Source organism: Amia ocellicauda, chromosome 15, assembly GCF_036373705.1.
Source record: "Amia ocellicauda isolate fAmiCal2 chromosome 15, fAmiCal2.hap1, whole genome shotgun sequence".
NCBI classification, from domain to species: domain Eukaryota; kingdom Metazoa; phylum Chordata; class Actinopteri; order Amiiformes; family Amiidae; genus Amia; species Amia ocellicauda.
Window position 1 is genome coordinate 21,685,246 of NC_089864.1, and position 24,124 is coordinate 21,709,369.

Sequence of the window (24,124 nt, forward strand, 5' to 3'; positions counted from 1 at the left end):
CCTGGGCCCCCTCCTGTTCTCTCTCTACACTCGCTCCCTGGGCCCCCTCATCGCATCCCATAGTTTCTCCTACCACTCCTACGTTGATGATGCCCAGATCTTCCTGTCTGCTATTTCCGCCTGGATGCACTCGCACCACCTCAAGCTCAACCTCTCCAAATCGGATCTCATGTTTTTCCCCCACTCTTCCTCACCTTCTGCTGACCTCCCCATCTCGATCCCCTTGGAATCCACCACACTCTCTCCTTCTTCTTCCGCTAAAAATATAGGAGTCACCCTCAATCCTGCGCTCTCCTACACCCAGCACATCACCACGCTGACACACACCTGCAGATTCTTCCTGAGCAACATACGCCGGATCCATCCCTTCCTCACCGACTACTCGACTCAGCTACTCGTCCAGTCACTGGTCCTCTCCCGCCTGGACTACTGCAACTCCCTCCTGGCCGGCCTGCCTGCACTACCCGCTGCTCCAGCTCCTCCAGAACTCTGTGGCTCGTCTGATATTCTCTCTTCGCACACGCTACTTCCCACCGAAGTCAAAAGAGCCGAGTCCTTGACCTCATTCTGGCGCTTACTCAAGACGTATCTTTTCGGACAGTACTTGTAATATTAGTCCTCTATCCCTGCTAGATAGCACTTCACAGTTTTATTATGCTCCTTGCGCTTTTGATTGTTTTCCTCCTTGCTCCCTTTCCCGTAGCCCTTGACTGTGACCCTACATCTTGACAGCACTTAGCTTTCACCGTCCAGGGTGTAAGACCTCACTTACTGTACTTGTGTAAATTGTGAATTGGAATTTGTAAAATGTATTATTTTGAATTGCTATGTTTTAGTTAAATTGAATTTGTAATGATTGATGCCTTGTACTTAACTGTATTTTTGCACTTTGTTTTGCACTTATGTTGTAAGTCGCCCTGGATAAGGGCGTCTGCCAAGAAATAAAAATAATAATAATAACATTGTATCAGCCTTTCTCATTATAATCTTTGTGCAAAACATGCTTTCTTTGTTCCTGTCCGCCATCCTTGTATGACTTCCCCCCTGCTGTCCACCCCGCTTGCAGTCCTAGCCTCGTTTGGTCGCCCCCTGGTTCCCCCGCGGCCCTGATCTCTACCGTTTCCCTTGCAGAACCCTGCACTGCCGGCATTTCGTTTCCTGCAGATCCGTCTAACCCTTTCCTTCTACAGGTGTCCCTCTGCTGTGCAATGCCGCCAACTGGTCTCCGTGCTCTCCTAGGCAACCCTGTCACCACTTCATCCTCTTCTAATGCTGTCATTTCCTCCACTCCTTTGTTCTTGCTAGGACCCAAGGCTGCCCTCCGCCTGCCCGTCGGTCATGCTGCCTTTGTCCTGTAACTTGTCGTGCCCATGACATCTCTTCATTGTCCATGTCCCCGCCCCCCTACTTCCCGGATACTCTGTTGCTCACATCTCCGTGGCATGCCACGTGTGTCTCTGTATCGCTCCTTACTCTTCACTGGATCCCCGGGTTGCTGTCAACCCACCTCCTGTGCTCTCCTCAGCCACCCAGTCGTAGCCTCACCCCCTCCCTGCTTTTTGCTGAGACCAGCGGCCACCCCACTGATCCGTCCCACTGCCATTTAAATTCGCCTTTTGGGGTTCCAGCTCGAAAACATTAACCAGCACTATCAGCCGGCACACAAAGGAATACCAGATCATCTGATTGAGTCTCTTGGACATCGGTCATCCGGAGCTTACCAAAAATCACATCCTATCTGACACCCGGGAGTTTGAAATTGCCAACCTAGACTTTGCTCTTAAAAATATGCGCAGGCAGCCCAGGGAGCTGTCTCACACTTTTGGGGGTGACAGTCCGGACCCGGCTCTAGACCGTCATTCCCATAGCCAAGAGAATAAGCCAGATCAAATCAGATCACATTCCCTCGCCCAAAGCAAATTTGTGAAACTACTGAAAATCCATTCTGATTTCATGTTGTAACACAATGATATGTGGAAAAGTCCAAGGGGGGTGAATACTTTTGAGAGCCACTGTAGGTAGCTGGAGAAGTGAGGTTGAATCTGAAAAATCAGAAACGGACAGTGAATCAGTTAATGAGAAAGATGGTAGCAGCAGTCAGAACGTTTGGGTGGTTCCAGAGAGGTGCCCTATCACTATAAACTTTTTGTAGGTAATCTTTTTGCCACTAACTGTCTCACACATTGAGTGAGTTACTCTTCAGATAATGTCACGGGTGGCGGTGAAACCTGAACCCAGAAAAATATAGTCCCACTATGCCACCCAAGTTTATTAAAGCAAAATGGAGACTCGCAACCACCCAGTATTCCCTATGCAGGTTTGGCTAGATCTCAGTACATACACCACAGGCTTCAGGAAGTAGATGCAAAGAATGTTTATTGTATATAATAATGTAACAACAATACAATCTGTAACAGGGGGACAGGGCATGAAGTCTGTATATATATTGATACATATATTCAGGCTTTGGGATAGACCAAATGAAAACTTTGACAAACTTGCACATTGCAAATAACAATCTTGTACCTAATCATGGTTTAATGTATCGTAAGAAGCCACTTTCTATGACTTAATCTAAAAAATAATGTATATATAGGGTAAAAGTTTGTGCTTTGATTTGGTCTAGTGCCAAGAGTGTTTAAGTGTTTAAATAGTTTCCTCTAGTGAGGTCTGATATTACTGTATTTATGTTAAATCCAATAAATTGATAATTTGATTCAGTATTTCTTGAAAAAATTCTTGTCAACAGAACCTTTAAAAAGACAGAGGGCTAGACAGAATCAAATCTTTGACCATCCCATGAATCACAAATTAAGCTGTACCATATTAAGTTGTTATTTATAAATAGTAGGAAGTTGGTTTGTGTACATTGCGGTAGGTCAATGTTGATTTGGTCTAGCCCTAAATTGAGACATCAGACAATTTAAATTATATATTCTGGAATTAATGTTCAGGCAATTAACACATCCAGAGGTAGATTTTGAATTTGGGAAGTATTCCACCTATTCATAATCAGAATAAAATTTGTGATTAAGAGATTAAACAACACACTTAGGTAACATCTTTTGATCACTAATAGCATTTATTATAATCTAGAGGTGTGTATGGAATAATGTCTGTATAGAAATGTAGGTGATCCTCAGTGTGAGAATGAGCAATAATGTTACATGGCAACACCAATGAATTTCTGAAGCTCTTTTGGGTGTCATTTTGTTTAACTTTGATTCCAACGAAAGTCACCAATTAAGACCAGGGGAAACTCCAGTTAACTTGTAATAATTAGAGTAGACTGTTAATTTGATGCCATTGCTTGTTTATTGACACTCCATTCTATTTAAAGTTACAACACGGTCTGTATTGATCTTATTAGTTAAGAAAGAGAGGAAATGAGAACACAGTCTACAGAGAAGTGAGACAATAGTGAGCTATTGAGAAAGGAGCGCCGCTGTGACATGGCCATGGCTGTGGTCTGTGGGTAGAGATTCCTGATCATAATTTTCCAAAATGATATAGGATATCTGAAAGCAAAAGGATTAAGAGCAGGATTGTGCACTGAGTACAATTAATGGTTAATGAAACATACTGTATGCACAAATAAATAACAGTACTTAATAATAGAGATATTGAAAATGAAAAAAATTATAATAATTTCATGAAATATTAGTAGGACAGGCATGTAGTACTAAAGAAAGAGGACCAAGCAGGTTTCAATGTAAATTTATTTTCCTTGCTGGTAGTTCTTCATTCATACACTGACAATGTGCCTATTATTACTGTATTCTTTACAGTAAAATACTGCATGATGTTTTCATGGTACATTACTGTAAATTGCTCAGATTTCTACACTGTAAAGATTTGCTGTATATTCACCTGTATATTGCTGTATTCTTTACAGTAAACTATGTATTGACACTTTAACATTATGTTACTGTAAATTGCCTGGATTTCTAGGACACCCATTATCTAGTCCAGAAGTGAGCATTTAGGAGAAATGTTAAATATTTTTGAAATACAGAATGACAGTTGTTTTCTATGTTTATATAGTTGATGAATTGTGTCAAAACTCAGCTAAATATTGTATTGAAATAATTACAGGGTTTGCTGACAGATGTTTTAGTGATTTTACGTTATATAAAGTATCATGCAATATTTGACTTGGAAGTTCATTCACAAACATATGAATGTAGTTCACGGTATGGAGAAATGGCTAAATCACAAACTACATGTTAACATCTTCCATGGTGCCACAGGGTGGTGTAGTAACTCAGTACACATGACAGTCATCACTAATGTGGAAGCTTGTAATGTGGAAGCCAAGTTGGGCAAACACTAAATACTCTTGTGAAATAGGCTATTATAAACTAAACCCCAGCATGTACAAATAATGTGATATATTGTAACAATTGTAAGAGTCCCTGGATAAGGGTGTATGGTAAGAAATATTATAATAATACAATAACTTATTGGCAACCCTAACTGCCTGGGAAAATACTGTACATTTTCCTTTTGGAAGACTACCTAAGGAAACAATCTTACTTCACTTCACACAGAACTACAAGCATTTGTGAAATCAGTAACTTGTGAAATGTGAAAAAAAATAACAGTACATAATGTCCTCTGTTAATGTGTTAATGTTTAATATTTCATTGTGATTTCTCATTCAAATTGAACACAAATTGTTCTATGAAAATTAAACCCAAAATCTGAGAGAAAATCAACAATACATGATTAGTCAATAAAATGCTCATACAGTTTAGTGAGCCGTACAGCACCAGGGATATTTGTGATATTATACAGGAAAACAAGAAGCTAATGATAAGAAAGTAGCTGAGTTGAACATGTTTTTTAAGTCCTGGAGAGCAATCAATGTGAAAGTATTGCTTATATATCCTCTATTTAATACTTGAATATATAATATTTAAAATGAATATGTCTTTCTTTACATTGCAGTGGTTTACGGTTCCTGGATTGATCACGTCCTCAGCTGGGAGAAGAAGGAAAATGATGAAAACACACTCTTCTTGTATTATGAGTCCATGAAGAAGGTGAGTTTGAAATGAGATTTCTTCTTTCACAGTTGTGGAAGAAGCTGGAATAAGCAGTGAATATCATTCAACAGATGTCGTTCAGTTGAACCAGGAATGAAAGAGCACAAACTAAACTGTCAAATTTGTGTTTCCAGGATCTCCCCACATATGTCAAGGAGATCAGTTCATTTCTGAACATCAGTGTCACGGAAGATCAAATCAAGGACATCTCAAAGAAATCATCATTCAGTGAAATGAAGGAAAAAGCAGAGAAGGAGAAAGTGAATTCAAACCACACAGTGTGCGCACTGACAGCTGACAGGAAGCTCATCTTTAGGAAAGGTAAGGCATTGTTATTTAGAATTAATTACCTCCCTTAGAAATATCCAACTGAAACTAGGAAGCTAAGATTGAACATGGATTTAAGTTATTTAATATACTTCTATAGCTAGATAGTTTTATTACTGACTAAATTGTTTGATGAATAACAGACATGTGACATTGAAAATGTCAGGTTGTTGTCTAGATAATCCACAGTGTTTTAATGGACGTCTGATTCCTAATTGGATCCAATCTCTGTCTCTGTGCAGGTGCCGTTGGTGACTGGAAGAACCATTTCACCTCCAAGCAGAACGCCCAGTTTGACGTGCTGTTTAAAGAGAAGATCAACTCTAGTGTATTAGCAAGCCGTGTTCAATATGAGTGTCAGTGAGGGAGACGGACAGATCCACTCACTTAGTTGTCAGTTCGTATTTATTTTAATTTTCTTAATGATTGTCAAAACTGACTTTTAATTGAACAGAATCGATGTGTTAAATAAGTTGGGTTCTTGTGGGATTTGTACTTAATGTTAATATGTTATTTGTATTTTATTCATATGAATTGTTAGTATTAACAATAAAATATATTTTTCATATTTCATCCTCTTCTGTTTTAATTTCATGGCAGCAGCTTAAAATAATCATACAATGCGGTTTTATAAAATATACGCCAAAATATCTTATTCTATATTTGTCTACAGAAATATCGTCCCAAATTACTGCAATGTGTTGCAGATACCATTGAAAACAGAAAGGGGCCATCAGAGGCATTTTAAAGGTTTCATGGCATCTTCATGATTGTATAATTTCTGTTTACACTGCACTTACACATAATGCTATCAAGATTACCTTGATACAGTATCTCAAAATGCTTTTTTTTCTCACATTGAGAATGACTTAGCCTTGAAGTGCAATTTCATCATTAAAGTTAACATATTTTTAATTGAAAGTGCTGAAAAGAATCTACCCTATTGTGATCTGAAACAATGTCATACCAAATAAAATGCGATTAGTTTAAGAAAAATAGGGTTTCTAGAATTTGGCTTTCCAAATTCAATTTCCTTCCTCTTGCTCTTGCTCTTGCTCTTGCTCTTGCTCTTGCTCTTGCAATCCCTTCCGGAACTCGCTCTGTAGTCGTCTCTCCTGATCTCACTCTGCAATCCCTCTCTCCCCAACCTGGGAGCTTTTTATCTCCAGCCTAACAGGTGTTCCTCATTGTCAATTGTTGACTCTCGTAAAGCCTGGTGAATAAGCGGGTATTAGCCATGTGCATATTTAAATAATAAAACTCGTGCATTTCCCTGAAGTGGGGGGAAAAAATGTAAGTAAACAAAAGTGACTATAAAAGTGATTTTAATAGGAATAATGTGATAATATAGGAAAGATTTAAAGTGAATAAGTGAAAGAAATTAAAATAATAAAACACACAGAAAAAATACCAAAATAGACATGTGCATGTGCATTATTCTAATGTCCTGCGGGTGACATCTCCAATCAGTAGTAGGACTGGTTGTAGAATTGTTTAATATATATTTATGAATCACATATATATATATATATATATTCAAAAACCTACCTTCATTCTCCATATTTGTATGTGAAATTGTACGAATCTGAATGATGAATTTACATTAAGAAAGGCTAACTATTGACAAGATGAAAGTTAATGAACAAATTCACTCTCAACTGTACATTTGTACTTATCAAACTTTGTTAACGGACCTTTTTCTGTGAAAGCTTCCCTAAGTAATCAAATCTTAATGTATATTTCAACAACTGATTGTCTTGTGAAGCCACAAGCTGAAACAGCACCGGTACCAAGTATTAGATCAAAGCATAGCCACACAAATAATAATGACAACCAGCTACAGTAACATGATGTAATGTATTCATTACTAGTATAATATGCTTAATAATGTTTTACACAAGTTGCCACTCAGCTAAGGGATATATGCTGAGTCAAAGTTGTGGCACTACTGTATGTTGCTGGTGACAATTTATCTGTTATGTAATCTGTATTTGTGCAGCCGGGATGCTGTGATGCAATGGTCCTATAGGCCATCTGAGACACTCAGATCTCAATGACTTACACACCGACTAATGTGCAGATATTGAGATTATTGCTCAATTTAACTAATGTCAACTTCTGCTTTTCCCCATTTAGACAAAGTAGGAAAGCAGTGAAGAGGCTAACAAAAGAAATCAAGTGATGTTCAAACTCTCTTGGAGTATTGTGGTCACTTTTGGTCAACACACTACAATTTGAATTTTGCTGCTCTTGAAAACTACAAAGGAGTGACACCAGACAAGCTCCTGGTCTCATAGGAACTGCAAGTTCAGAATGAGATCCCGAAACCTAGACATCACCAACATTTCAAGCTATGCCCCATTCATCACTATTTTCTCTTTTTGTGATGCCATACTGTCTGACATGCACTTGCTTGTGGCTCACAGGGTCGGCAAATTCTTCTTCTGCTTTTCCACTCAGTATACTGTGGCAACATGGTGAATCAATAGCAGATAGAAGTTATGTTTATGTCTTAAACTATTAACACACAGTAATTCAGTGTCTAGGGCCTGTTGAATGACAGCTCATCTTTGCAGAGAAAGAGTCTGCTTATCGACCAGCTGTCTATATTGCAATGAGAGACCTCAACAGCACAAACTGGTGACAACTGGGAAATTCAGTCACCTGCCTATTACAACAATTGCATCATTGTAAAATGTTTAGCATTGATTAAGATTTGTGGAGGGAATGTCTGCTAAGAAAGTAGAAGCTTCAAACTTTCAAAATGCAGTAACACATTGCAGAGAACTATATTTTCAAAATAGTGAGAGATCACATAACAAACAATAAATTATTATGTCTTAAGGATATATATTACAACCATAATATAAAACATTACTATTTAAAGGTATTATACGAAAAATAACTAAAAATCACAGAAATCTGAGCAAATGTGTTTTTTAATGATTAGGAATGGTCCATGTGACATAGTGAATAAGCATTAGGCTTTCATAAGCTGTACAAAAATGCAGTCAAGAAGAACAGACTTGACATACATTCCTTTGATTGACAGAAAAAATATGTTTAATTGAAATTAATTTTATTGTAACAATAAAATGCAAGTCGTATCAAGTGCTATAAGTAATTACAGTGTGATTCAGGATAAATAACATACATGTGTGATCCTTGTTAGATTTAGGAATAATAAAATCAAAATGTGCTTGACAGTAATACGTACTGAAAGAACAATGGGAACAGTGTGAAGAATGTGTCTTGCTGGCATAAAATAAAATCTCTTTCATTGCCTGACATTTGTGCTCCAGTTGCCCTTTCATTACAAAGGCACAAGGCTCCATGTTTACAAACAGCAAAGTGAGTGGATCTGTCCGTCTCCCTCACTGACACTCATATTGAACACGGCTTGCTAATACACTAGAGTTGATCTTCTCTTTAAACAGCACGTCAAACTGGGTGTTCTGCTTGGAGGTGAAATGGTTCTTCCAGTCACCAACGGCACCTGCACAGAGACAGAGATTGGATCCAATTAGGAATCAGACGTCCATTAAAACACTGTGGATTATCTAGACAACAACCTGACATTTTAAAAGTTACTTGTCTGCTATTTATCAAACAAGAGCTTGAATTACAGTCTGGAGGGATATAAATATATGACATTAATGAATTCTAATACCAATCTTAGTTTCCTAGTTTCAGTTTCAGTTTCAGGCACTTCATTCATCCTGATTATTTACTATGTCAGCCCTGCTGTGTCAGAGGATTGATTAGAGATCCTTACCTTTCCTAAAGATGAGCTTCCTGTCAGCTGTCAGTGCGCACACTGTGTGGTTTGAATTCACTTTCTCCTTCTCTGCTTTTTCCTTCATTTCACTGAAGGATGATTTCTTTGAGATGTCCTTGATCTGATCTTCCGTGACACTGATGTTCAGAAATGAACTGATCTCCTTGACATATGTGGGGAGATCCTGGAAACACAAATTTCTCAGTTTAGTTTGTGCTCTTTCATTCCTGGTTCAACTGAACGACATCTGTTGAATGATATTCACTGCTTATTCCAGCTTCTTCCACAACTGTGAAAGAAGAAATCTCATTTCAAACTCACCTTCTTCATGGACTCATAATACAAGAAGAGTGTGTTTTCATCATTTTCCTTCTTCTCCCAGCTGAGGACGTGATCAATCCAGGAACCGTAAACCACTGCAATGTAAAGAAAGACATATTAATTTTAAATATTATATATTCAAGTATTAAATAGAGGATATATAAGCAATACTTTCACATTGATTGCTCTCCAGGACTTAAAAAACATGTTCAACTCAACTACTTTCTTATCATTAGCTTCTTGTTTTCCTGTGTAAAACACCCCTCTTCCTCTAAAAACAAATTGTCCGCATTCAGGTGAATGAAGAGAACAGCAGAACGGGGGTTAATGGACATGCTGTGTTTCAGAAGACACTGTGTGTCATTAGAGAGCACCAGTATAACAGGTTCTAGTTTCCTTTTTCAAAACAAAGTTTATCTATATTAAAGATGTGTCCAAACATTTACCTTGGCCTTTCAGGAACATCTCCAGAAAGGTTGACCATTTGTCAATCTTGGGCAGGTGGGGATTCTGTTGATAGTAATGGAACATAGAGACTGCCGTGTCCTTGGGGTTTCTGATCACATAAATCATCTATGAAGACAAAAAGAAAGCACAGATATATACATTTTCATTTACTACATTATATATGACTTCTTCTCACACAACACTTCATCAGCTGCCCTTAGGACATGTGGGAGAATACAGCAGGACTGGCCAACCTACCTTGCATTTCTTTGTTTTGAACTGCACGGGGACCATGTCACAGTTGAGGTGTGTTGGGATGAGCCTCTTGCTGGGGAGGTTTCTGAGCTCCTGGAATTTGGAGAGATCTCCGAACTCCAGAGACGATGTCAGAGTCACCTGGCTGGTCGTGTTGTTCTCAGTGTGGCAGTTGTACAGATTCCTCAGGATCTCGGCCAGCCAGTGTGTCCCTATGAAGAGAACAGAGCGTCAGCAATCAATCAGAAACAGGTCTAGTGCACCAGTACTGTGGCTAAAACTAATGTCTCATGTAGTTCATGTGCTACTTTACCAGGACTCAGGACTCTGGTTAAAATGACTAGATTTCATGTAATTATTTCTTATTTTTTGCTGTGAAGCTGATTTGAATGATAAAATACGCTTAAGAGTCATTCTGAGTAGTAATGTAAATTGTAATGTTCTTACCTGATTTGGGATAAGACACTAGCAGAACATCATCTTCTCTGGCCTCAAAGTCATCCAGGGACTGTAGCAGCTCTGTGGAGGCTCTCGTGGAGAAAGGGATTCCTCTGAATCTGTGGACCAGCTCTATCTGTTCTGGCATCTTGAGATGGATGTTTCCTCACAGTTAGTGTCTCTGGATGGACTGTGACTAGCTAGGTATTGATCTGGAGATCTTCCTGCCCTTATATATGTCTTAGTAAAGTGGAAAATGGAGCCCATGCATTATGACACACAAAAACATTGGAATAGAGAAGGAAATGTTGCAAGATTTCTTGATTGCGTAGTATTAATTTTATTGACATATTTCAAAAATCAGACTATGAGAGTTCAGAAGTTAGATTTCTGGACTTATATCTGATTTTGGAAATCTCTCCAAAAGCTTGATATGATACAATATATTAGTTATGAATACATACACAAATACAGATGTGCTCAAATTTGTTGGTACCCTTCTACAAGAAACATGGAATGCACAATTTCCTCTTAATTAACTTCAAACTGACAAAAGTAATTTGCATCCACCATTGTTTATTCCATATTGAACAGAAGTCAGACTTTGCTTTTGATTTTGATTTTCAACATAAATTTGTTAATAATAAAACAAACGAAAATGGCATGGACAAAAATGATGGGACCCTCAACCAAATATTTTGTTGAACAACCTTTAGAAGCAATCACTGCAATCAAACGTTTTCTGTAGCTCTCAATGAGACTTCTGCACCTGTTAACAGGTAGCGTGGCCCACTCTTCCTGAGCATAGATCTCCAGCTGTCTCTGGTTTGATGGGTGTCTTCTCCATACTGCAAGTTTCAGCTCTTTCCATAGATGTTCGATAGGATTCAGATCAGGACTCATAGAAGGCCACTTCAGAAGAGTCCAATGTTTTGTTCTTATCCATTCTTGGGTGCTTTTAGCTGTGTTTTATGGGTCATTATCCTGTTGGAGGACCCATGACCTGCGACTGAGACAGATCTTTCTGACACTGGGCAGTATGTTTTGCTCCAGAGTGCCTTGATAGTCTTGAGAGTTCATTATGCCCTGCACAAATTTAAAACATAAATGAGCCTCTCCATGTTTCACTGTAGGTATGGTGTTCTTTTCTTTGGAAGCTTCATTTTTTGTCTGCGAACATAGAGCTGATGTGACTTGCCAAAAAGCTCCAGTTTTGATTCATCTGTCCAAAGGACATTCTCCCATAAGGACTGTGGCTTTTTTTTTTTCAGGCTCATATTGTTATTCCAAGCATATTTCCTGCCATTCTTTGTGTTCTTTACATTTTCTGTATCATGTTTGCATTTTGTGGTTTTGAGGCCACAGGTGAGCACTGGTAGTATGTATTGGTCAAATACTTTTATTTTAATTGAAATGGCTAGATTTCCATTCAATAGCATGTAGTTTCTTCCAAATGTATCACATTCTTACTCTTCTTTTGATTTCTTCCATAAGATTTCCATCGTCACTGATCTGTTGTCTAAGGTAAATATAACTGTTGACTTTGACTTCATCGTTTGATCCCGTTCAATTTTCTTAGTTTTCACAAAGCTATTGAATATGACTTTGGTCATATTCGGTAAGTTGTCTTACTTACGAAATGCAGCCTTCTGCATGTGGTTGGCCTCACATTTAAAATTGTAGCATGACGTGATTGGTAATATCAACACATCTGACCAAACTGTCAAATTATTTATTTATTTATTTATTTATTTATTTATTAGCAGACACCCTTATCCAGGGTGACTTACAAAATATAAGCGCAATACAAAATGCAAAAATACAGTGCAGTTCAAGGCATACAACATTACAAATTCCAATTTACATAATACAGTGCAATTCAAAGCATAATACATTTTACAAATGAGTATACAAGAGTGGATTTCATTACACTAAATCTATTTTAACAATCAGATTATAAGCACAAATATGTATTTTTTCTCCACACAATACAGCAAGTGTCTGAGCCTTGGTAATAATATCCAACAATGTGTTTTGCTTATAGGTAGATGAGGAAGTGAGGATGAATCTGAAATGTCACAAACTGAGAGTGAATCAGTTAATGAGAAAGATGATTCAGGATGAGTAAAGCAGCAGTCAGGACGTTTGGGCGGTACCCAATCACTCCCATGAGGTCTTTGAGATGGATAATGTCAGGGCTGGATTAATACATTCTGAGCCTCTGCCCCAAATTCTGCCTCTGCTAGTTATATATATATATATATATATATATATATATATATATATATATACATATATGTGTGTGTGTGTATGCATCAGACCTGGGTCAAAAACATATTTTCTGTATTTCCAATTACTTCACATATTTTTCCAAAATTGTATTTAAAAAATATAAATTGTATCCTATTTCACAATTACTAGTTGAATGTATTTGAATGTATTTAGCAACTAGCAAGTATTCAAAAAGAGATGCAGAGACCAGGAGATAATTAAAGTGACCAATTATTACTTTTTGGAACGACTGAATATTTTTCTCCCGCTCTCCTTGTTGGGACTATGTTAGATATCTCACACTGTATCTTTAATCTTCTTATGTTGTGCTAATGTTGTGCTACATTTATGTTGGTGTGATGTACACATAAGATTCTATTTTCAAATACAACACATTAATTCAGAGTCAAATGAAAATGGAGAATATAAAATACTAGTGAAAATACATAATTGAAGCATTTGCAAATACATATCAATACTTTTAAAAAGCATTTTAAATTACAGTAAATTAGTAATTGTCAAAGAGGATACAATTTGTAATTTTTAAAATACAAAATTGAAATGGTATTTGATGTAAATACAAATAAAAATACAAAAATACAAATATGTGCCTAATGGTATTTGACCAAGGTCTGGTGTGTGCAAGCAAAGGTAAAGAATTGTGAATCAACTCAGTTTAGTGTGGTTTTATTAAACAGGAACAGCGTATTTGTATACAATCTCCCTCTCTCGCTACAGTCCAGCTTTCCACTATCTTGCCTCTCTCCCTCTACACCCAACAGGAAAACCACCCAAGGCTTATTAAACACAAACTACCACTTTCCCTTTACATCAAATATACAAGCAAAATCAATGTATGTAGCATATACTAACACAATGCATTGCTGCTATACATTATTCTAAAATATATTATCTGCTATACATAATTAAAAACTATACATAACATTCAAATGATTGCTTGGTAGGATTCAGTAGCCAATGGAAAATGAACAGCACTGTAGCTACATTAGCATTGCACAACAATTTTATTGAAATGTAAGCAGTTCAAGTCCAGTTCAGGTTACCAAGTTATATAGTGTGTTACTAAACCATTCAGACGGTCACAGATCACTCAGTTTCGATCAAATTTCTTTGCAAATAGGCTTGTTTTGTTCAGAACAACCAACCAATTAATCCAGTATATATTATTTGATATTCTATCAAATACAGAGAAGTTCAGATCCAATTATTTAAAATCGTTGTGTACATTGACATTTTGAGCTCTCTATGGGTGTGTGTCTACTGATGATCTTGTTTTGATAAGTAGACTGTCGGGTTCCAGAATATGTCATAATTGTCAAAATTTTCTGAGATTTTGTATTCCTACTCAGACCAAGTGGGTGGGGGGGTACTTGTTCTGAGTAGGATTGCAAAATCTCACAAAATATTGACAATTATGACATATTCTTACATGGGATACCAAACACTTGGCAAGAAATACAACAGTGAGGAGTACACATGGGATTAAAGAGAAGCACATGGATTTGGTGCCCTTTTAAGGGTACCAAGAGGGGTTGGCAGTTTAAGGGGTCACATTTTGTTAAACAAAATGATTCCATAATTTCTTTTTTATCTCCAATTGTTTATTTGTTCTATGCTTTCATTTCAGAGTACATTAAGACATTAAACTAAGCACATTTCAATAAAAACTGGGAAGATTGAGGTATTCTAAAACTTTTGACCGGTAGTGTAGATATGCTTTACCCATTGTATCAAGCGCCAGTTAACACAAATAAGTGCCTTGCCAAAGTAGCATTTACCAGGCAATGACATAACTAAGGCCAGTATCACTACTGATATGGAACTACAACTACAGGGGCATAGGATGTCTTAGGATACAATACTGGACCAACAACAATGCAATACTATGATCCATTTGTGGCATTCTTCTCAACCCAAAAATCATACAGTACATACCAGCAGTGAGGTTTGTCAAAATAAATGCATGTGCATCTTACATCCTTTTTCTTGATTTCTTTATTGTTACTTTAGATATTTGTTTTCTTCAGGAAATGAACCCCTAATGCAGAGTTTTGGTACAGTTTGAGACATACATTTAGAACATGTGACTGTTATATCAATGTTTTGCCCATGGTTTCTACTTTATTGTTTACAGACAGAAAGCCAAATGACACCTATAGCACATTTAGGGGGGCAAAATGTGTTTTGTTATGCACATGTTCCAACTCAAATACTGCCTTATAAGTATATTATACATGCATTCTACTTTTAGTGGAAGTTCTGAATCCATGACTACTAAAAACATTGTGGTTGATAGAAAAAGCATATTGTTTATAAGCTACAATGTAAAAGTCTGTTTCTCTCTTTTTCCTCTGTGCTCTTAGCTGTAGCTGTGGAGCAGAGTGTAACCTGACACCTGCCTGATCAGTTGAGAGTCTCAGGGCTTTCAGAGTGCCTTTGGATTGGCTAGATATTTGTGAAGTCACGATCTGTGGGTCAAAAAACGTACGATTTCTAGGGCTGCGGATAGACCATAGTAACGTCCTTTCTACTGTACAATACCGTCCGCATGTTCTGCAGTTGTGCATTGGATTACAGAAGCCAGGAAAGACGCGATGTAAACATTTTCCATTGGCCAGCAATTCCCAGACAGGGCAACAATGGTACTGTTGGGGTTGGGAGTTTGGCCAGTTTCCTCGGTTCTCTGTTCTAGAGCAACTGTTCTAGAGTCTTCCTGGGCATCTCCAGGTTCAGAGAGATCATTTCCAGCTGCATTGAATCCTCTGAATAGTGTGTTAGCTGGGCTATTGGAGCATTCTGATCCAAGTTGTTTTTGAAAATGGGGAAAGTAATAATAAACCAACATAATAAATATGAATCAGCCTTTGCAGGAAGGTTCTTGTAGTTTAACTTTAATTCCAATGGAAGTTACCCATTAAGACCACCAACTCACCAGACAAACCAGCTAATGAAAAGAGGATACAATCAGCCTTAAAGAAACCTATCATAAGGGGAATTTGCTAAAGGGGAACCTTCAGTTTGCTTGTAATAATTAGTAGAGTAGACTCTGGTATAATTAGTAAACACATTCAATGCATACAGTATACAGCAAATTTTTAGGTGAAAAATGTGTGTTGACAAATGCAAAATACTACATGCAGGGACCAGTAATGTACAAGGGCATCAATATAAAACAGGCAGTTCTCACTTTGGGAAGGATTCAGTAGTTCACGTTGGTCCCCAATTTTCCTCATTTAGGCAATAGTGATAAAACATGGCTAAAAAAAGGCCTCATATTTAAGGAAAAGTGTATAATTTAAATGAAGGGGGAAATGTTTATATAATGGATCTCCAATACTGCAGTTAGTATAAACCAGGAGTGCAAGGTGAGCTTAATGGTCCACTGTCTTTTGTAATCTTCCTTTTTGCTCTAAATATCTGTATTCATCCCTTATTATTGAACTAATTTGTTCATCTGTCAATTTGATGTCTGCCATTGCTTGTTTACTGACACTCCATTCTATTTAAAGTTACAACATGGTTTTTATTGATCTTATGAGTTAAGAAAGAAAGGAAATGAGAACACAGTCAACAGAGCCATGAGACAATAGTGAACTATTGAGAAAAGAGGGTCGCTGTGACGTGGCTGTGGGTAGAGATTCCTGTTTTTCTTTTAGTAACTTTCATAATTTTCCAATATGATTTAGGATATGTGAATTTAACAGGATTATCCCATGTTGAAATTGCATTTTAAATATGTGATTCTAATTAATTCTTTTTACAATAATAATTGGTGATAATACTATTTTAGAAGCAGAATAATCAGAATCCATGTTTATTCAGAACATTCAGTAATTAATAGCATGATTTGCACTGAGCACAACAAGTAGTTAATGAAATATACAGTATACACAAATAAATAACAATCCTTAATAGAGATATTGCAGCTGAGAGATTTGTAATAATTTCATGAAATATTAGTAGGACAGGCATGTAGTACTAAAGAAAGAGGACCAACCATGTTCCAATGTCAATTTATTTTCTTTGCTAGTTGTTCTTCACTCATACACTGTAAATGCGCCTATTATTACTGTATTATTAACAGTAAAATACTGCATGATGTTTTCATGGTACGTTACTGTAAATTGCTCAGATTTATACACCGTATATATTTGTTTATTCATTTGTATATTGCTGTATTCTTTACAATAAACTATGTATTGACACTTTAACAGTATGTTAATGTAAATTACTTGGATTTCAAGGACACCCATTATCCAGCACAGAAGTGAGCATTTAGGAGAAATGCGGACAGTTGTTTTCTATGCTTACATAGTTGATGAGTTGTGTCAAAACTCAGTTAAACATTGTATTGAAATAATTACAGTGTTGCTGATTGATGTTTTAGAGATTTTATATCAAGTATCATGCTGCATAGAACCAGAGATAATTCATGGTTTACAGAAATGTCTAAATCACAATATAGATGTTAACATCTTCCATGGTGCCACAGGGTGCTGTAGTAACTCAGTACACAAGACAGTCATTACTAATGTGGAAGCTTGTAGATGCAAGTCCTGCCCAGCCCAAGTTGGGCAAACACTAAATATTCTTTTGAAATAGGCTATTATAAAACTAAAACCCAGCTGTATAATTGGGTATGTAAAAATAATGTGCTATATTTTTATTTATTTATTTATGTATGTATGTATGTATGTATGTATGTATTAGCAGACGCCCTTGTCCAGGATGACTTACAAAACATAAGAGCAAAACAAAGTGCAATGAAATTCAGGAGGACTCTGGAGGAAGCGAGTGGAGAGGAGGCAGAGTTAGTCCTCTTGGCACCGGAAGAGGGGGGGGATGTTTGGAGAGACGAGGCTCTGTGTAACGGGGCTCATTTGTGCATAATGAGCCCGTTACAAAGTGAAGGAACCCCTCAGTAAAAGTAGTACAGTGTTAAGCCTCCCGTGGTAGGAGGAGCTCCGCCCCACGTTGGCCACATCCACAGGTAACTCAGTATGGTAACTAAATATTGTAACAATTGTAAGAATCCCTGGATAAGAGTGTATGCTTAGACATATTATAATAATTGGAAGTTGTAAAATGTATTTGAATTACTATGTTTAATCTAAATTGATTGTACTTAAATGTATTCTTGCACATTGTATTGCAATTATGTTGTAAGTCGCCCTGGATGAGGGCGTCTGCCAAGAAATAATAATAATAATAATAATAATAATAATAATAATAATAATAATAATAATAATAATAATAATAATAATAATGCAGTAACTTATAGTAACCCTAACTGCCTGAGAAGATACTGTACATTTACCTTTTGGAAGACTTCCAAAGGAAACAATCTTACTTCATTTCACACAGAACTACAAGCATTTGAGAAATCAGTAAATTGTGAAATGTGAAAAAATAACAGGACATAATGTACCCCCTTAATGTGTTAATGTTTAATATTTCGTTGTGATTTCTCTATCAAATCGAAAAAAACAAATAACAATTGTAGCTAATGAAAATTAAACAGAAATGCCAAACTAAGAGTGAATAGGTAAATGATTAGTCAATAAAATGCTCATACACTTTAATGAGTCTTATTGTTCCAGGGAAGAATATTATATATGTTTCATAAAAGTTAATTTGTGATATTATACAAAGGAGCATTTCTTATATATTTTCATTTACATTTGTATATCGTCATAAAACAATTGAATCCAGACCAAATGTCTCAGTATTTACACTCTTGCTAAATGCACCATTTCCTTCTGCTTCCTCAGAGACAATACGACACTCATTTGTGACGTCAGAATGCGCAGCTCCATTTTCCACTTCACTGAGGGATATATAAGGGCAGGAAGATCTCCAGATCAATACCTAGCTAGTCACAGTCCATCCAGAGACACTAACTGTGAGGAAACATCCATCTCAAGATGCCAGAACAGACAGAGCTGGTCCACAGATTCAGAGGAATCCCTTTCTCCACCAGAGCCTCCACAGAGCTGCTACAGTCCCTGGATGACTTTGAGGCCAGAGAAGATGATGTGCTGCTAGTGTCTTATCCCAAATCAGGTAAGAACATTACAATTTACAATGACTCTTTAAAGATAAATTCATCTTTTAAATCACAACAAATAATTATGTAAACTCTTGTCATTTTAATGATGAGTCCTGACGAATGGAAAAGCACCACATGAACTACATGAGACATTAGATTTAGCCACAGTACTGGAGCACTAGACCTGTTTCTGATTGATTGCTGATGCTCTGTTCTCTTCATAGGGACACACTGGCTGGCCGAGATCCTGAGGAATCTGTACAACTGCCACACTGAGAACAACACGACCAGCCAGGTGACTCTGACATCGTCTCTGGAGTTCGGAGATCTCTCCAAATTCCAGGAGCTCAGAAACCTCCCCAGCAAGAGGCTCATCCCAACACACCTCAACTGTGACATGGTCCCCGTGCAGTTCAAAACAAAGAAATGCAAGGTAGGTTGGCCAGTCCTGCTGTATTCTCCCACATGTCCTAAGGGCAGCTGATGAAGCGTTTTGTGAGAAGAAGTCATATAAAATGTAGTAAATGAAAATGTAAATATCTGTGCTTTCTTTTTGTCTTCACAGATGATTTATGTGATCAGAAACCCCAAGGACACGGCAGTCTCTATGTTCCATTACTATCAACAGAATCCCCACCTGCCCAAGATTGACAAATGGTCAACCTTTCTGGAGATGTTCCTGAAGGGCGAAGGTAAATGTTTGGACACATCTTTAATATAGACAAACTTTGTTTTGAAAAAGGAAACTAGACCCTGTTATACTGGTGCTCTCTAATGACACACAGTGTCTTCTGAAACACAGCACGTCCATTAACCCCCGTTCTGCTGTTCTCTTCATTCACCTGAATGCGGACAATTTGTTTTTAGAGGAAGAGGGGTGTTTTACACAGGAAAACAAGAAGCTAATGATAAGAAAGTAGTCCTGTTGAACATGTTTTTCATGACCTGTAGAGCAATCAATGTGAAAGTATTGCTTATATATCCTCTATTTAATACTTACCTATATAATATTTACAATTAGTTTGTCTTTCTATACATTGCAGTGGTTTATGGTTCCTGGATTGATCACGTCCTCAGCTGGGAGAAGAAGGAAAATGATGAAAACACACTCTTCTTGTATTATGAGTCCATGAAGAAGGTGAGTTTGAAATGAGATTTCTTCTTTCACAGTTGTGGATGAAGCTGGAATAAGCAGTGAATATCATTCAACAGATGACTTTCAGTTGAACCAGGAATGAAAGAGCACAAACTAAACTGTGAAATTTGTGTTTCCAGGATCTCCCCACGTATGTCAAGGAGATCAGTTCATTTCTGAACATCAGTGTCACGGAAGATCAAATCAAGGACATCTCAAAGAAATCATCATTCAGTGAAATGAAGGAAAAAGCAGAGAAGGAGAAAGTGAATTCAAACCACACAGTGTGCGCACTGACAGCTGACAGGAAGCTCATCTTTAGGAAAGGTAATGATCTCTAATCAATCCTCTGACACAGCAGGGCTGACATAGGAAATAATCAGGATGAATGAAGTGCCTTAATGGTAATAACATTGTTATTTAGATTTGATTACTTTCCTAAGAAAAATCCAACTGAAACTAGGAAGTTTAGATTGAACTTGGAATTCATTTATTTAATATACTTCTATCGCTCCATACTTTTATTACTGACTTATTTGTTTGATGAATAACAGACATGTGACTTTGAAAATGTCAGGTTGTTGTCTAGATAATCCACAGTGTTTTAATGGACATCTGATTCCTAATTGGATCCAATCTCTGTCTCTGTGCAGGTGCCGTTGGTGACTGGAAGAACCATTTCACCTCCAAGCAGAACACCCAGTTTGACGTGCTGTTTAAAGAGAAGATCAACTCTAGTGTATTAGCAAGCCGTGTTCAATATGAGTGTCAGTGAGGGAGACGGACAGATCCACTCACTTTGCTGTTCTTTCATTATTTATTATTGTCAAGCACATTTTTATTTTCTTATCGATTGTCAAAACTGACTTGGAAGACATTGTATTGGACAAAACGGATGTGTTATTAAGTTTACATTATTCATTCAACGTAAATCTTGTAATGGCTTCCAACACTTTATATGAACTGTATATTAATCTGATGTATATTAAACATTGAATGGGGTTTCATAAGTGACAGCATTTGTTAATGTATTTTTATATAATAAATCATGTGTACATATTTAAAGGCTGTGGGTTATTTTTGATTATGCATTTTGTATATTTATTGAAGTGTAGGTATATTGTTACTGTAGGTGAATATGTCAATTATTTATCTGAATTGTTAGTAATAACATACCTTCATTATAATTAATCATATCTTGTTTGAATTTCAATGTGTTGTTGCCACTGATGAACACAATGTCCATAATGTCAATGTGAAAAATGTGATGTTGAAATAATTCTAAATTAATTACAAATATCTGAAGTATAAGGCGCCAAATACAAACTGAAGAGAACTACAAGCTGATGTACACACATACACATTATACACATGAATAACCAGGAACAGAACTGTAAGTGTGTGTCTACTCTGATCTTTGAGATGTTTGGAAGAACACCAAAATGGTATTTCCTAGTGAATAAACAGGAAACCTCTGTGAAATGGAATGAGGGGATTTCTGGAAAAGATCAATATTATACTGGGAAATGCTGATAAATTATGATTTTTTTGGAAGGCATTTCATTTCAGTTTCTGAACGCTAAGGTACACAGCTGCTACAATAATCCTGAACAGGCTGCAATTTGATGGTTTTAAATGAAGACAGTCATAGGGCAGATTAAAAGAAGGCCTCTGGTCTGTGTTGATCACTTATAAGAATGCATTTACTGAATTATGAACGGCCCCTGGAAATGCCACTAGAGGACCATTCTGCTTGGAGAGGGATCTCAGACGCGGATGAATAATTGTGTTGAATGTCTCAGTACTGCGCACAATCATGTGTTCATTGATCTGAAGTGTATTGTGCTAGGTGTGTCTCAGCACTGTGCTGTAATCCCTGGAGTGTCCAGACAGTCCTGGAGAGTTGATCAGCCTGTTATTGATGAGGCAATAAAAACAATCACAAGACAGGGTGAGGTGTAAACTTTTTATTATGTGGTTTCCACCAGCTCTGGGTTTGCCTTTTGTGCAAAGTATCACTGATGCAGGAAGACCTCATTCAGTGTCATCTCCCACAAGGAGCCAAAGAAATATTGGAAGGCCACCTCCAGCTCATCCTCCTGGTCAGAGTCTTGCTGGTCCTCGTCATTCTCCGCCATTATTGTAGGGAGGAAAGGCTCGCACTGCTTCCTCCAAGCCTGGCTGTAGGCAGCAGGGGGATACTGGAGACCCTGGCAGTAACGGGTAAAGAGGTTGAGCAGGGGAGCCACAATGAGACAGTTGCTACCTTTTTGATGTTGACGATCTATTTAATCTTTTAATGATAGCTGGTTACATTATACAGGAGAACCCTATGACATTGTCCTTATAATAATCCTAAGCAATGTAATGCACTCAGTGACTCACGGTGCTACTGTCGTCCCCATGCTTCTCCAGGGCCCTGCAGCTCACGCTGTCCGCCCAGGTGTCACGGGCCGGGCGACATTTCTTAAGCTGGATGGGCTCCTGAATACTGTCCTCAACACTGCTGCTACTGCATCCTGGAATCACAGAGCATTTTCATTTACAAATGATCGGTTTTGTTAGTGTCGTACATTACAATAAACAATACAATCTGATTGTGAAATGACAGGTTAAGACTTGTAATATATGTATGGACACATTCATAACAAGAGAAACTCGCTCAACGGTGAAGGAAAGAGCATTTCTCTTACCTGGATTTCTGCCAGTGCAGCCAGAGAAGAGGTTTATGAAGGCCAGTAAGCCTGCTGCCCTGCGCTTCCTCTCCTTCTCTCCCATCATGACCGCATCTTCGCCAAAACCCAGCTGGGTGTTCTTTGCTGGCAGCGGCTTCTCATCCAGAGCTTTCTGGGTGTTTGATTTAAACTGGGCACGGTTTTTCTGACCCATTGCTGAACTCGATGTACAGAGATCGTTCAATAAATGTTCAGTAAATTGTAAATTTAATCCATAACTAATTAAGAAGTAAATAATTCAGTTAACAGTAAATTCTATCAGTAAATAATTAGGAAATAAATAATTCAGTAAATAGTAAATTCAATCAGTAAATACTAAGTAAAAAATTCAATAAGTAGTAAATTCAATTAGTAAATAATTATGAAGTAAATGATTCAATAAGTATTAAATAATTAGGAAGTAAATGATTCAATAAGTAGTAAATGATTAGGAAGTACATTATTCAACAAGTAGTAAATTCTATAAGTAAATAAATAGGAAGTAAATTATTCAACAAGTAGTAAATTCTATGAGTAAATAAATCGGAAGTAAATGATTCAACAAGTAGTAAATTCTATGACTATATAATAAAGAAGTAAATGATTCAACAAGTAGTAAATTCTATGAGTAAATAATTTGGAAGTAAATTATTCTATGAGTAGTAAATTCTATGACTAAATAATTAGGAAGTAAATGATTCAACAAGTAGTAAATTCTATGACTAAATAATAAGGAAGTAAATGATTGAACAAGTAGTAAATTCTATGACTAAATAATTAGGAAGTAAATTATTCAACAAGTAGTAAATTCTATGACTAAATAATTAGGAAGTAAATACTTATGTAAATAGTAAATAATTAGTATGTAAATAATTCAGTAGGTAGTAAATTGCTGTAGTAGTAGTAGTAAGTGCGTAAGTCGATAGCTGATGCCAGTGCAACTGTGGGCTTCTTACAGGCTGCACACAGTGACATCATAACACCTCAGAATTCTATTCTGACATCACAGCACATCATGTAATGTACATACACACATACATTTGAGTTTCATATGAGAAGTCAATTAAGTCAATATTATTTTTTTTAATTGACCTTTTTCTGCAGGAATAGCAACTATGTATGTGTAAAACAGCATCAATAACTTGTACTATGTGTTGATTTCAGAAATGAACATTTAAACAGCCTAACAATAAAACTACAGTAAGACAGCAACACCTCATATACAATTTGGTGACCGCCAGCTTAATGATGGATGTAACCCTGGCCTGCAGCAAAGTTTAGCCGTGCTGATATCATATGAACTGGTTTCATTCTTCACTG

The 24,124-nt window shown here is 37.1% G+C and overlaps 3 protein-coding genes across 3 annotated transcripts; 2 read left to right on the forward strand and 1 right to left on the reverse strand.

The window, feature by feature from the left end:
* The first annotated feature begins 1,788 nt into the window (after window positions 1-1,788).
* Window positions 1,789-5,777, forward strand: LOC136771433 (sulfotransferase 6B1-like). Its single transcript, XM_066723750.1, has 4 exons — window positions 1,789-1,855; window positions 4,951-5,045; window positions 5,183-5,369; window positions 5,618-5,777. The coding sequence occupies exons 1-4, from the start codon at window positions 1,789-1,791 to the stop codon at window positions 5,737-5,739; spliced, it is 471 nt and encodes a 156-aa protein (XP_066579847.1). The 3' UTR covers window positions 5,740-5,777.
* A 2,677-nt stretch (window positions 5,778-8,454) lies between these two features.
* Window positions 8,455-10,800, reverse strand: LOC136771394 (sulfotransferase 6B1). The gene is made up of 6 exons (XM_066723682.1): window positions 10,624-10,800; window positions 10,180-10,388; window positions 9,921-10,047; window positions 9,475-9,569; window positions 9,151-9,337; window positions 8,455-8,871 (listed from the first exon to the last, which is right to left on the reverse strand). The coding sequence occupies exons 1-6, from the start codon at window positions 10,760-10,762 to the stop codon at window positions 8,750-8,752; spliced, it is 879 nt and encodes a 292-aa protein (XP_066579779.1). The 5' UTR covers window positions 10,763-10,800; the 3' UTR covers window positions 8,455-8,749.
* Window positions 10,801-18,719: 7,919 nt separating this feature from the next.
* On the forward strand, window positions 18,720-21,155 carry LOC136771939 (sulfotransferase 6B1). Its single transcript, XM_066724523.1, has 6 exons — window positions 18,720-18,969; window positions 19,180-19,388; window positions 19,521-19,647; window positions 19,999-20,093; window positions 20,231-20,417; window positions 20,744-21,155. Exons 1-6 carry the CDS (start codon window positions 18,831-18,833, stop codon window positions 20,863-20,865), a joined length of 879 nt encoding a protein of 292 aa, XP_066580620.1. The 5' UTR covers window positions 18,720-18,830; the 3' UTR covers window positions 20,866-21,155.
* The last annotated feature ends 2,969 nt before the right edge of the window (window positions 21,156-24,124 follow it).

Excerpts from the sequence above, each read along its gene's own strand:
- LOC136771433 (XM_066723750.1), top strand. The coding sequence starts at position 1,789 with ATGCGCAGGCAGCCCAGGGAGCTGTCTCACACTTTTGGGGGTGACAGT. Across the intron at positions 1,856-4,950 it reads TCCGGACCCGGCTCTAGACC|TGGTTTACGGTTCCTGGATT; the intron begins GTCATTCCCATA and ends TTTACATTGCAG. Across the intron at positions 5,046-5,182 it reads ATTATGAGTCCATGAAGAAG|GATCTCCCCACATATGTCAA; the intron begins GTGAGTTTGAAA and ends TTGTGTTTCCAG.
- LOC136771394 (XM_066723682.1), bottom strand. The coding sequence starts at position 10,762 with ATGCCAGAACAGATAGAGCTGGTCCACAGATTCAGAGGAATCCCTTTC. Across the intron at positions 9,338-9,474 it reads ATTATGAGTCCATGAAGAAG|GATCTCCCCACATATGTCAA; the intron begins GTGAGTTTGAAA and ends TTGTGTTTCCAG. Across the intron at positions 8,872-9,150 it reads GAAGCTCATCTTTAGGAAAG|GTGCCGTTGGTGACTGGAAG; the intron begins GTAAGGATCTCT and ends GTCTCTGTGCAG.
- LOC136771939 (XM_066724523.1), top strand. The coding sequence starts at position 18,831 with ATGCCAGAACAGACAGAGCTGGTCCACAGATTCAGAGGAATCCCTTTC. Across the intron at positions 19,389-19,520 it reads TCAAAACAAAGAAATGCAAG|ATGATTTATGTGATCAGAAA; the intron begins GTAGGTTGGCCA and ends TTGTCTTCACAG. Across the intron at positions 20,418-20,743 it reads GAAGCTCATCTTTAGGAAAG|GTGCCGTTGGTGACTGGAAG; the intron begins GTAATGATCTCT and ends GTCTCTGTGCAG.